Raw genomic sequence first — 13,619 nt, 5'->3', positions numbered from 1 at the left:
TGCCTGTTTTATTCTGTAGCACTGCTACTTAATTTCTATACTCCAAGTCACAAGAAAACCATGACCACATTACGAAGTCCAGGTTAGCTGGGGTGCACCTCAAGTACCACATACTTGGCTTAAGACAGTTTTAAGAGGCAGGAATGGAATAAAAGTATAAAAGCCATGCCAGTCCACAGAGATATTCCTCACAAAGATCATGGTAATGGGTAAATATTTGCAGACGACATTACTCTTACCAACGTGTGTGTGTGAAAACACTAAAACACAACAAGCTAAAGCAAATTCTGTGAAGTCTGTTTAGGCCATTCTCAGGTAACTTACCTCACTGGCTCATAGGGCTGATCACAAATATAGAATCCTCTCCTCTGAAGTTGTATGATGTCTCCTTTTTTTAACTCCTTAAGGCATGGATCACCCAGCATCAGTTCTTCTTGCTGTAAGTATTAAAAGAAATTAGTCCACGTCTAACAGAGCAAAGGAACAGCAAGAAATAGAATAGAGTTGTAGAAGGATAGTGGTGATTTCCTCCTTTTCAAAGTGTCAAAATGCTACTTAATTCCAGCAACAGCAGAAGAAGTACTAGCAAGAAGATGTCACATCATAAGAATGTACCAAGACAAAAACTCAAACTATTGGTTTCAGATGTGTAAAAGCCTGGTAACAACTAAGAATAAACAAGAGTCATATTTAAATTTTGAGATTATGACAGGTTACATGGAAACACAAACTAGATACACCAGCACAATTTATCTGTCTAACAAAAAAACAATTCTATTTTCAAAACCACAACTAGAAACAGTGAGTTAAAAAACAAAACAAAACAAAACAAAAAAACAACAAACATGAAGTTTTGTGGAATTAAAGGGGACAAAAATACAACTCACCTTGCTATTTCGGTTGATATATTGCTTGAAGTCTTCATCTTTACCTAGAACCGGCTTAGTGATCAGATGCTCATAATTAACACAGACAGTTGGGATGAGGGGTGCACGTGGAGTTTCTGCCAACCAAGTGATCTTAGTAGTCTTTTTGAAGTCCTTATTATCTAAGTTTAACTTGGCATTGATAGACACAATTTTTCCACTTGAATTTCTACAGGAAAAAAGAAATTATAATGGTACAGCCTAAATGATCAGTTCTGATTCAATACTGCAAAAATAAGTGTTCAGAGTTCATTTTTGAAGAGTGAATCATAGAAAATGAAAGAGTGCATTCACTGCCATTTAAGTTCTCCACTAATTTTGTTGTCTTAAATATCAATATAGAGTAAAAAGCATGGGGAGAAAAATCTTTGCATATTTATGTTCTCTATCAGAGCTCACCCCATACTGGCACTGTCTCAACACAACCACTCCAAAGATACTGTGATGACATTAAATGGTCCCCTTCCCCACCTCAACAGCTGTGCAACTAAAACTGTGACAGGTTTAGTTTCTCAGTATGCAAAAGCAGTATTTGTCATGGGGTAAAAGTTGTTAACATTCCAGGTGTTTTTCTTCTGTCTGAAAAAACTGTTTTACAGTGGCAATAGTGCCACAGAATCATGGAGAGCACTGGATGAGAGGGACATGCAGTATCAGGACTGACTAATGATTTCCTACCTGAATCTACAGCAATATACACTCTATGCTAACATGCAGTTTCATGGTGTATTTCAAAGTAGATTTATAGACATAGACTCACAGAATGGACATATATGGCCAACCATTAATTCTTTACTGTTACAAGCTTCCTGTTAAAAGAAAAGGCAACAAAAAGCTGAAAAGCAAAAATTAATTTCATCTGCCACTATACAGGTTACCTGTTTAATTTGGTGATGATGATATTGCCCCAATTTATGAACGTAACCACCTCTCCTTCCGCCAGAGTCTCTGCATCTACGCCCTCAATGAGGACTCTGGAGCTGTACCACACAGGCTTCAACCCAACATCAGCATTCTGTGAATAATGGTTTACATTTCAAAGACAACAGTTGAAGACAGAAGATGGACTATAACAGTAATGCAAAGCTACAATGTTTTTCCACAGCTCTCTCCAGTTTCTTCTTTACAGGCGTTGTCCGCATTCCCCGGATAATTCACCCAAAAAATCCTCTGACAGCATATTCCATATTCCATTGGAAGGTCCATGCATCTTTAGGATCTTACAAGTAAACCCAAATTTTTTCTCAAGTTCCCATTTTGCTCAGCAAATTCCCTTCAAAACTAATTTCAGAACTCTAATTTTTGCTTTTTTATAACGTTATTATGGAAATATATATGGAGCTTCTTTTAGCTGCATAGATTTGTAAAGACAGAAACCAGAACTACATCACTTATAAAATATTCAGCTTTAAAGTATCTCAACAATTGAGATAAATTTCTATTTTCTAAAAAGGCCAACAGCTGTGAGTTCAGACTTTCTCAGCTGGTCAGGAGTTTTCTATTTGTTTATTTAGGTCAGTATTTATTTCATTACATACTGGAGGAAGCATTTACTGGTACTATCAATGTTTTAATATGCTGGCTTGTATCTGACCAAACTTCAGTGTCTTTGAGCCTTGAAGAGTCACAGCTCTCACATCTGCTCAAAACCTGTTTCCTTGTTATCAGCCACAGGCAAGAGGGGAAACCCAATGTCCAACTCTCAGTTACAAGAAATGACTACCGGAGCACTCAGAGCAACAAAATCAAAACAAAGAAATGAAGCAAAGGCTCAGCAATATTCACTCATTTCTCAGTGTAAGTATATATAAGTTAAGGGATGCTTTCAGTGACATTTCAGCACACTTGACTCAAAAGGAAAGTATCTTTGTTACTTGTAGCAGCAAGAAAGAGTTTTATCAGTAACATACTTCCCTATTAAGGGATATTACTCTGTTTACTGGATACTAAAAGTATCAAAACAGCAAGTTCTTAGCTTTTGATAAGAACCATTTGCTGTACAAATTTAAAAGTCATATGAAAAATCCAGAGATTGACAGAATCAACAAGTTAATATGTTACCTCTCCACATAAAACCTGATTTTATAAACCACTTAAAAAACACCTCACTGTTAATGGATAAAGAGTGTTTACTGTATTATAGCTACAGAGCTGGAATAAAATTTAATATTTAACCTCTGTGAAAGTTAGCATCAAACAATAGGAAAACCAGCTTGAGTAGTACTCCAGGCTTGTAATGACTCACTCTTCTGAAAACTCACAGAGAGGCCTTTTAGAGCACCTGTTATAGGCACTCTATATATTTACAAAAAGAGTTCTCTCTTAAAAGAGCAAACATGTTTAGCAGTTGCACAGTTTTGAGGCAAAGCAAAAGTACCCCTTGGATAGATCTCTATCAGACAAGCTATCTGAGCAAGCTAAAAGCAGGACTCCCCTTCCTGAACTGTTTCATGCCAAGGTACTTCCCAACCTTACTGAGCCACAGTACAAGAATATTAAGAGAGTAAAGCAAGGACCTTTGGGTGTTTAGCCACTTCTTTCATCTCCTCTTGAGCTTCAGGAATATTTACTGGGACCACTGCATCTTTCAGTAAAGCAGTATACCGAGGTGCTACTGGGTCTATAACCTACAGAAAACAAATGAGGTGGATCATGAATATATGCCACTGACAAAAAAATGAGATGCTTTACAAAACAATCACGACCAAAAAAAAGAATATTAACTGGTATTCTTTATGTTACTGCATTTTTTCAAAGTTTGCTTTAATGTCACTTTCATCCAAAGCTACAGAATAGTGAGAAAATCGTGGTAATACTTTACAATTTCCAAACTTTACTAAATACTCTGAGTAAAAACTGGATTGGGTACTACTGACAGCAGAAGTAACCAAAATTATGACCCAACGCCTTATGGGGAAGACACAAAAAATGTACTCTGACACAGTTTTACTGTGCATATAGGCTATTACATCTGAATAGTTTTTTCTCTAGTTAACTAAATTTAAAGCAATAATTTTTAAGTGGAGTTGTTCTTTTTCCAGCAGCACAAGACCTGATCTCACACTCATTTTCCAGGCCAGTACTCCAGCAGAATCAATGACAGAACTGGCTGTAGAGGAGGCATCAATCAAGTCTGCAATTTTACTACAGACACATCAGATACTATAATAAGGCAATACCATAAAATTTACTTCATTTGGATTTCTACAACATGAGTTTGGCAAGAAAAAGGTACCACTAGGATGTCTTCCTGTATCTTTATTGCCCATTATCAAACATAGCAGCTGTAGTTTCTCACAGTATTTTTTATACCTGAAATACTGGTTTGTCAAACTGTTCAGAAGCACTTAAATACATAATTCAAGTAAAGCAGTCATTTAAGGCCAAAAGGAATATCCAGGATCTACCTGGGTAACTGGAAACTGACACAAAGGAAAGCACCTGCTTTTATTAATATGAAGTAATTTTTGCTCTCCTTGGTTTATTCCTGCTCAAATGAAAAGCTACACAGCTATATATTTTTCTGTTTTTGAGAAAATTATTTAGCTTCTAATTACTTGACATTAGATAATAAAGTGATATGATTATATACTTTTAAGAAGACACACTGTATTAGTTAGTAGTCCCTGAAGTCAGACACCTAAATGTTAGACATACACTTTGAAAAAGGACTTGTGTATGTATCTCAAAATGCAGGGGTATTATACGATTTAATATCCTAATTTTGATAATTAAATGACCAGATTTTATAGTGTTATTACCAGGTTCTTTATTTTATTCATTAAAACTCGCAATCCCTCATCTGGTGCTAAAAATTACAGGATCACGTATAAAATATGAGTTGTCACACTGATAAAGTCTTTGAGCTCAGAATTACCTCTAAGCAGCCAACTGGTTTTTCTCATATCACAGATAGCTTTCAATCTGCACAGCCACATGTAAATAAAATTGGCTAATAAATATGGTGCTGTACAAGAAGCTGAGTCAGAGGTCTAAGAAACTCACTTTAAAAGTAAATTTTAAAAAAATGAGCCTTGACAGTCCATTGTGGTTTCCTCCCCTCAAATCAGTTGTTAGTCATAAATATATTTATGCAGCAACAGAAAGAACCAATTCATAAACCTACATGTATGTAGCAAATCAAATGCAAAATACATGAAGAATTACAAGACACATGCCAGACAAGCAAAAACTATTTAAATGAACAGATCTGGGTACTATCTAAGCAAAACCAAGCAGGAATACCAATGCAAAATAACAGGTGTTTCCACAATCACACAAAATATGCAATCCTCATGAAAATAAATCGCCTTATTATAGTGTCCAAGCATCTGCTGCCAAAAAGCAACTCATCATGTTAAGATGCAATATTCCTGATTTGCCATTCAGTCAGAAACTCCAGCAGTGCTGGCTTGATCTCCCCAGGAAGAGCACACAGTGCGTTCATCCTTTTGCCACAGAAAGGAAACGTGGCCAACGTGAACCAAATTGGGGAAAATTTGTGTTTATGTTGACAAATCAGCCAAACCAGAGGTGGGCAGCCTTTGAAAACTAGGAATAATGCATTTTCAGTGGGTTTGTAGAGCTCCTGTTATACAAGCAAGTCTGACTGTGCTATGAAGCTGCAAAATGATAGCTTATGCTATGTATGCTTACAGCAGTGTAAGCTATATGCTAAGGTAAAAAGCATTAAGTAATACCTTCTTACAGATAGCTCGCAGCTTGAAAGCAGAAAAATGAAATGCAGTTTTCAGATCAGATTTACAGCATTAATACCATTATCCTTTCCCGTACTACTAAGGAAGGCAAGGAAGTACTGGTATAGGAGAATCAATAGGATTAGTGCTTCTTCAGGTTAGAAGGGGGGGACATTCCATTTTCCTGAGAGTGCGCCAAATGATGCAGCATACTGCAACTGCTACTTGTTGCGATAAGCACTCCAATGAACGCTGGATTCTCTACATATCCTAGAAAGAGGATATCAGGAGTAGCATCAAATCCGAGTAAGCACATACCTTTTTGTTAAAGGACCAGATTTTATCCCACTCCATATTCACAACAGATCGAGAGGAGCCCTGGATAAAAAAAAAAAACAAATCAACACCACTTTAATATAAATATTCTAGCTCTTAGACTAATTTAAAACAAAGTTCTTTGAACTGAAAACTCTGTACGGTTTCTTTTCATTAAAAAGTTTTTGAGCTTGCAAAATAAACCTTCTACAAGTAAGAAAACTGCAAGTCCCTTTTGCCAACACCTACTCACAGGTGCTACCATTGTTGAAGCAATAGACGTCAAAGTAGCAAAGCTTCAAAAGCAGAAACCTCCCAGTGACAAGTACATTAAGTGAAGCTTCACAAAAATTTGTGAAACTTATCGAGGGAGATTCAAAGAATCAGAAGAAAACACCCACCTGAGCAGCAATAAACTGTTTTAGCCCTTCAACTGTCATGCCTCTTCTCAGGACACCACGGACAGTGGGAAATCTTGGGTCATCCCTAGTGGAAAAAGGTATTCCATTAGTGCCATATGCTAAATTTTCTAACTCTGCACTTATCAAGAACTCTACTAATACTGCCACACACAAAAGGCACAGCCTCAGTGTATTTCACTCACTGAGCTCCCAGCTAGGTGAAAGTACCTAACTGAGAAGACTGAGCTCTTATCCATACAAAAAATATGGTGAAGGTTAGGTCTCTCAAAAACTAGCAAGACAAAAGTTATGTCCCTATCCATTATTTCCCCTTCAAGGGCACCCAGAAAATGTTGCTGGAAAGAAGCGACAATGCTACCTCTTTATATAAGTGATAAAATTCTATGATTTTTTTTTCTCTTATGGAAGAAATAAAAAGGCCTGATCTGCAATGTAACATTTGAATTTGGTGGGAACATGAATCAAACCTTGCTGAGGACCTAACAGGGAGGCTCAGGGAAGGAAAGATAAAGACCATCATAAGATCAGCTACACCTTTAGGGAAAAAAACCAGGCAGGGACAAAAAAGGATAAATTTGGCTCTAGTCAAGCGGCTCCATGCATAAACTAGGAATCTAAGCTTCCAACTCAACTGACAACTAGACAGCTAGTCCACCAAACATTGTCTGCAGAAATCAAATCAATCTGAAAATTCAACAGAAAGAAGAAGGGTGAGGGCAGGTTGGAGAGAAGTGGGATGAATTTGACTAGATGAACAGGACCAGAAATACTTCAATCCAGGCCCTCTTCTGGCATTGTTTAGGAATGACTCCAATGACAACAACCAATGACTCAAGAGTGGAAAACATGTAAATAATACCCACAGCAAGAGCCAGAGTCCAAAAATAAGCTGCCTCATGTTTATTACAGGCCATGAATATGTATGTACACAGCTACTGTAGAGTAGGAAACAGACACATTGTACATACACAAGCCAGTTAAATTAATCTGTATTCTTTAATATTGTTTAAATATTCATTCAAACTATCCCAAAGCAAAAATGAATGTGCCAGTCACAAGAATCTTAGGGAACAGTGCTGACCTACAGCCATGGAACATACCATCCATCCACAAGGCCTTCGTTGACAAACCACGTGAGCTTTCTCTTGGAGAGCACAGTGTTGTTGAGGTTTAGCCTGCTATACTCCCATATATACGGTTTCCTTATACCCAGAGCCTCAATAATCCAGTAGAATTGTTCATCTCTGTCATGGTATTCAGTTGTTCTCAGCGCATGTGTGACACCTTCAATACTATCAACAATGGGGCAGGCAAAGTCGTATGTGGGATAAACACTGACAAAAAAGATCTTTAATCAGCAGGGTAGAACAAAACACTTTCCTCCCACCGAAACATTTAAACTCAGTGCAGTTTATATTCAAGCATTATAAATATTTCTAACCTATGCCCTGAAACCTTTCAGATGAAGACTAAAATAACACATACACAACTTACAGTCCACAGAAAGATGCAGAGGGCAATATAATTTTAAGATGAAGAAAGCCTTCAAGAAATGAACTGATAATGTCCTTAATATTCAAGTCTAACAAAATAACCCTACACTGCTAATGTTTTTTCCAAACATATATAAGCACTAAAACTGAAATAATATTCACTGTTGACCATAATGGCCATCTCACAGGTTTTAAAAGTAATTTGCACAAGTTTCAGGAAGTCAAGAGACTCATCACATATTCTAATTGAAAAATGTTAACAAGTTCCAAGTATTAAAAGAAATTAACTAAGGAATTGTAAATGTCCTGGAAAGAGCAAAAGCTACAGGCCACACAAGGAGAAAGTGGACATACTTGTAGGTACTTCCTGTCCGAGGGTGAGGCTGATTTTTACAACGATAAAGCGTTGGATCCCTCATACATCCATTATTACTACTCATATCTATTTTTGCCCGTAGACAACAAGTTTGTCCATATTCTGTTCCCTTTTTCATTTCTTCCCACATTTGTAGATTCTTATTGACACCTAAGAACAACAAAAATACACCATTTTCTAAGGTATTATGAAGCTGATACAGAATCAAGTTTTATTATTGCAGTAAGAAAAATCAGTGTCATCCCCTCTTTGGACACTGCAATTCATTTTCACACATTTTACATTGTGAATTTTTTAAGTGATAATGAATGGTGATGAATTCATACATACACAAGTTTACTGCCCCGGTCTAAATGTGTACTTAATCCATCCAGCCTTGTAGAACATATTTGTTAATAAAAATCAAGCTTTGATACCAAATCAAAAAGGGAAGAAAGCAAGACCAGAGCTTAAAATATCTTACAGTTATTTCTGTGTTTAGATTCCACTCTTTGCTCACGCTCTGCTTTCATTTGTTCTGCAGGAGTATCATCCACATATGCCTTCCCTTCTTGAATAAGCTTCTCAGCATATTTCATTATTGTTTCAAAGTGATCCGAGGTATATGTAAATTGATCTGGTTTGATGTGCAGCATGGCAACATCTTCGAGAATAACCTGCCAAGTGTGAAAATGTACACTGTAATATTCAGGAAAGGTAGTTTTCTTACATCTTTATCCTCTTCAAGTAAGATGTAGTGTTTTTAATGGTCCATTGTCCAGGAAGGACAAGCCATAAGAATAAGCATGAAAGAAAAGAGAGGCATGCACTTATCATTCTTTCACAGCCTATAATCACTCTGCTATCTTATCATACCTTTTCAAAGTCTTCTTTCTCTTTTTCTGGATTTGTGTCATCAAATCTCATAATAAGCTTTCCTTTGAAGTTAACTTGGTAGTGCTGATTTAGCAGGGCAGCTTTGGCATGACCAATATGCAGATATCTAAAAAGGAAATTAAAAAATAAATATATACACCAGAACTACTTCAGCTAGACTCTTTATTTGTGAGGGAAGGAGAAAGAATGGAAAGCAATACCTAAGAGTAACAAACAGCAAACCTAGGATATTTGCTGAAATACTACATGTTTATGAAAACAGATTAAGTTTCTTCTCCCACAAATTTAGTAGTTGACTGTTAAAAATAACTAAATCTGTAAATTAGAGTGTTGCTATGGATATAAAGATTGGACTGCAATTATCTCCATTTTTACAGATTAACTTAAACCAACTGCTGATGATACCCAGGAGCAGCTACCAGATAATCTGAACCTACCACATTCTCAAGAGTGGAATTTTCCGATTACTGCATATTTTTTAATATAAGCTATAAAGCTACTGACTAACTTAAACTAAATATAAATCCCCAAATCCACAAAATTAAAATCTCTTACAAAAAGAGAGTAACATGTCCCTGAAGAACAGTGTTTTAAAACACCAGGATTAAGACACTAAAAACTACTAAAGTAAGCTGAGAACAATATATGTTATAGACATACACGTACAAAATACATAATTCACAATATTTGAGTAAAGTTTATATTGGACTAACAGAGTAAGAAACTCAACTACAGAAGTCACGTGATGCTGAACAGCCAGTGTAATGAACACATGCAATAGTGGAAATTTTATAGGCCATCAGGCAACTCCAAAAAGAAACAGAAAATGAAAAGGTGGCTGAAAATTGAGTTTATTATACTGGCTCATCACATCTTCTCTGTGTGGTCTTTAAGGAGTTTGTGTTTTGGTATTCCATACAATCTGGACACCTGGCCCTCCATTATACATCTGGTGTCAAGCTTCCCCAAGGAAGGCTATACATCTTTCCTTTCATCTTCCCATACATCTTTCCTTTCTCAAATCTAAGCTGCCTTGGGAAGCATTGAGTCCCTTGACCCAATTCATAAGGACTGCATGTCCACACCATAGCTCCTGGCAGGGCACACACATCCATTATCTATACAAATGCCATCCTCCTGCTTCTCCTCATCCCACTGCTGAGCTGCATAACACCATCTCACAACTAAACTCCCCATTCCAAGTCCATATAACAGCGCAATGAAGTACAGAGGAGATGTGAACAAACAGCTCTAGTGGAGACAGAGCTTTAAACACTCATTTGGTTTAACAGCTTTGTCTGATAAGCCGATTACCATTCTCACCAAAATACTTAAAAAAAAAACCCAACAAAATAGGACCTTGGCAAAGTATTCATGTTTCTTACCCACTTGCTTCAGGAGGAAACCTCACAATGACCTTTCCCATCTCTGCGCCAGGAAGTTCAACAAACTTCCCAACATCTGCTTTCTTTTCTTTTTCTGTTGCCTTGAAAACAGACATAATTACAGATTGTATTAGCTGTAAAATCGGATATAAAACTCTAGATAACAACTGCTATATCAAAGTCTCCTTTCAAACCTACAAGTTGCCATACTGGACTCCAAATTCATCTCTTCACAACTTTCACATCACTCAGGACTCCAAATAAAGAATAATTCTTGAGTTTTAAGTTATTTTGTCTTCAAATCTGGTCCAGGACTGAAAAGTCCCACTAAGTTGTCTAATTTATTCCATAGAAGAAAACAATTGCTAGTTAAGGTTTTGTATCTTAGTGTTCTTAACCTGAACATTATTAACAAATTCAGTCAACTTTCAGTCAAGAGCAATCTTTGCAGGTCCATCAGGATCTCAAATTGTCTTTAGAAAAAGCAAACAATATAGCTAAAGAGCAGTGCTGATTAAAAGAAGAGGTGCCACATTTCCACAATTCCACCTACACACTGGACTAGACAACTCATGCCTTTTTAAATTTGAAAGCAACAGCTTTAGCTGTAAACAAGAGTTTATAAAAGTTTAGTTCACTGTATGACTGCTTACTTTCAGTATTTAGTTCTCTAACTTAAAGAGAAAAAATTCTCGCAGTGTATTCACAGAAATAAAGCTACTCTCTCCAGAAGACCTGAGTAAATCTTACCATTTTAACCTTTGGTGAGCCAGCAGCCCACTTGGCTCCTACAGACTGGAAAGCACGTTGTACCTCAAGGAAGCTGTACCACCGCTTCGCATGCACAGGAGCTTTGTTTTGTTCTAACTGCTCTTGCCATGTACCATTATCTGTTAGAAAACAAAGAAGTTTTCAAACCAATTAACTATAAAAATAAAATTATTTTTATCAACAGCAGCTTTTCAGATAGCTCTTAAGAGCACCAACACTGAAAAAACACCAAAAGCTGCTAGCTTTTAATCCTAATTATTCCCTTTACTTTCAAGTGGAATTGGGTTATACTGAATGGTAGATTGTCACCTATCACCTTTAGATATAGAGCTAAGAGAAAATAAAAACCAAATCCATAAAAACAGATCATCAAAGCTTCTTTAACCTCTAAAGGGTATTTGGCAAAGTAACAGCTACCTCTTTTAATAATTCAAAGTAAACACCGAAGAAATTTCCTCTGTTAAGATAATGTCACAGAAAGGTCAATGCATATAATTTTACGTTGCACATTTTCATATTGAGGCAACAGGTAATAAAAGATGTTCTTGCAATTATTAGCACAAAAGAAATTAGAAAAAGTTCCACCTAGGGCTTACAGCTCATAAATTTCCAAATGTAGCAACAATTTAAAAAAAATAAAATCTAGGATTTCCTAAGCTATACTATTACCATCACTAGCAATGCACAGGTCACAGCAGCGTGCATGACAGTAGACAGTCTGTCATAGAGCTAGGAGTCACTAGTAGCATCCACAAAAAAGAAAAATTGGGGATTCCTGTTGTATATTGATTGAGTATCAAAATATTGACATTGCAAGCCAGTGAAACAGACAATATAAACCAATACCTTTTAGTACAGCCCAGACACACAAATCTGCAAGACTCAGAGAGTTCCCCACCAAGTAGGTCCGTAGAGACAGACAGTGGTTGAGTTCTTGGATGGCTGAAGGGAACTGGCTGGCAGTGGATAACTTTGTAGCACTGAACTCCAGCCAGTGGTCAATCTTGTTTGAAGGACAAAAGACAGTTAAAGTAACTAATGGAATGAGAATTAAGCTTGTTAAATAACTGAATAATACACAATTGATCTAACAGCTGAACAGAAGATATTAAAAGGAACATTAGAATTAAATATATCAGATCATAACATATGTTGAAGGAATATTTAAAATAAATTATACTGAAAAATTTACCAAGAACAATACTAAATAATTAAATTTAATTTCTTCCTTCAGCATGAATTCAAATTGCTGAAAACATCAACTTCACTGAAGTTATTTCCATTGGTAAAATAATAAGCAGTTCTCAGGTACTCCCTTATCACAAGAGTATATAAAAATCATCACTCTCTTCTAGCTATTTAGGTATCATATTTGTGACCTACTTCCTCTTCCTGGTGCTGCTGCTGGTTAGTATACCATTTTCCCCTCAGTCCCTATTTTCTCTTCCTCATCTCCTTTTAGATTTGAAGAACTCAAACCCCTGATCTTCAAAAGTCCTACTCCCCACTCCTGCAAAAGTCTTTTCCATCTATCTTTGTAGATAAACACAAAAAAATATTAAGAATTAGGCTAGTTAATAATATAGCCCTGTGTATAAACTGAATCCCTCAATCCTGCAAGAGACTAAGTGTCTCTTCTCTGGTCCTATTTCATGTGTAACTGTTCTGCAAACTGCAACGGGAATCCTTTCAACGTTCAAGCCAACGTGGCAGGCACAGATGTAATCACAACCTCCACAGAATTCAGTTCAGTCATTTGCAGTTGCATGCCAAAATATGTGCACCACAAATGCAGCTGTCCATGTACTTCTCCAAGTACAGTATTATTTTAGAAAGAGGCAGAAGTGAAAAGTATTGTACCAGCCCTGAAAGTGCGCTTGCTGAGGTCTGGGCTTAACTTAAAAACAAAGGATTTGGACAGAAATTTTAAATAGCCACAAGATAACTTACAACTTTTTAATGCCTCACAGGCAAAGTAGTAAAACAACACTTCCCTTGAGACCAGCTATGAGGGCAGAAGAGTGATTGAAGAGTGATTACCACTGGTTTCAAGAAGAAAAGACCAGAATCAAATCCTTCAGTTCCTCCCCAAATTTTAGAAGAGTAAATTTCAATTTGTCTGCTAGTTTCAGCTATCAATTTAAAATTCAGCATATGATTGATTATTCTGACCTAGACCCAGGAAGAAACCAGGGTCAGAGTTTTGTCTATCATACACAGTAAAAGCTACTTCAGGATTTCAATGCCACACAGCGTTCCTTGGTGTTACACTGAAGTGTTACAAGAGAGCAACTGATGGCAACAGAGCTGAGGGAAGTGAGGAGGGAAAATCCATGTTTTACCTTCCAACTTGAATTA

The 13,619-nt window shown here is 36.7% G+C and overlaps 1 protein-coding gene across 6 annotated transcripts in view; it reads right to left on the bottom strand.

The window, feature by feature from the left end:
* EPRS1 (glutamyl-prolyl-tRNA synthetase 1) overlaps positions 1–13,619 on the bottom strand; it is a 37,588-nt gene that overhangs the window by 16,505 nt on the left and 7,464 nt on the right. For 3 of the 6 annotated variants that reach the window (XM_030944621.1, XM_030944623.1, XM_030944625.1), the window contains exons 4-17: positions 12,108–12,264; positions 11,241–11,380; positions 10,491–10,591; positions 9,085–9,211; positions 8,693–8,885; positions 8,208–8,379; positions 7,461–7,694; positions 6,340–6,424; positions 5,942–6,001; positions 5,627–5,647; positions 3,443–3,553; positions 1,805–1,941; positions 888–1,095; positions 325–437 (exon numbers count right to left, since the gene is read on the bottom strand). In XM_030944621.1, coding sequence (XP_030800481.1) covers positions 325–437; positions 888–1,095; positions 1,805–1,941; positions 3,443–3,553; positions 5,627–5,647; positions 5,942–6,001; positions 6,340–6,424; positions 7,461–7,694; positions 8,208–8,379; positions 8,693–8,885; positions 9,085–9,211; positions 10,491–10,591; positions 11,241–11,380; positions 12,108–12,264 — 1,859 coding nt within the window. The remainder of the gene's footprint in view (positions 1–324; positions 438–887; positions 1,096–1,804; positions 1,942–3,442; positions 3,554–5,626; positions 5,648–5,941; positions 6,002–6,339; positions 6,425–7,460; positions 7,695–8,207; positions 8,380–8,692; positions 8,886–9,084; positions 9,212–10,490; positions 10,592–11,240; positions 11,381–12,107; positions 12,265–13,619) is intronic. The other 3 variants (XM_030944622.1, XM_030944624.1, XM_030944627.1) reach the window with 1 other exon arrangement.

This window comes from Camarhynchus parvulus, chromosome 3 (assembly GCF_901933205.1).
Source record: "Camarhynchus parvulus chromosome 3, STF_HiC, whole genome shotgun sequence".
Classification (NCBI taxonomy): domain Eukaryota; kingdom Metazoa; phylum Chordata; class Aves; order Passeriformes; family Thraupidae; genus Camarhynchus; species Camarhynchus parvulus.
Note: the sequence above shows the minus strand (reverse complement) of the source record. Positions and strands in the feature narration are given on the sequence as shown.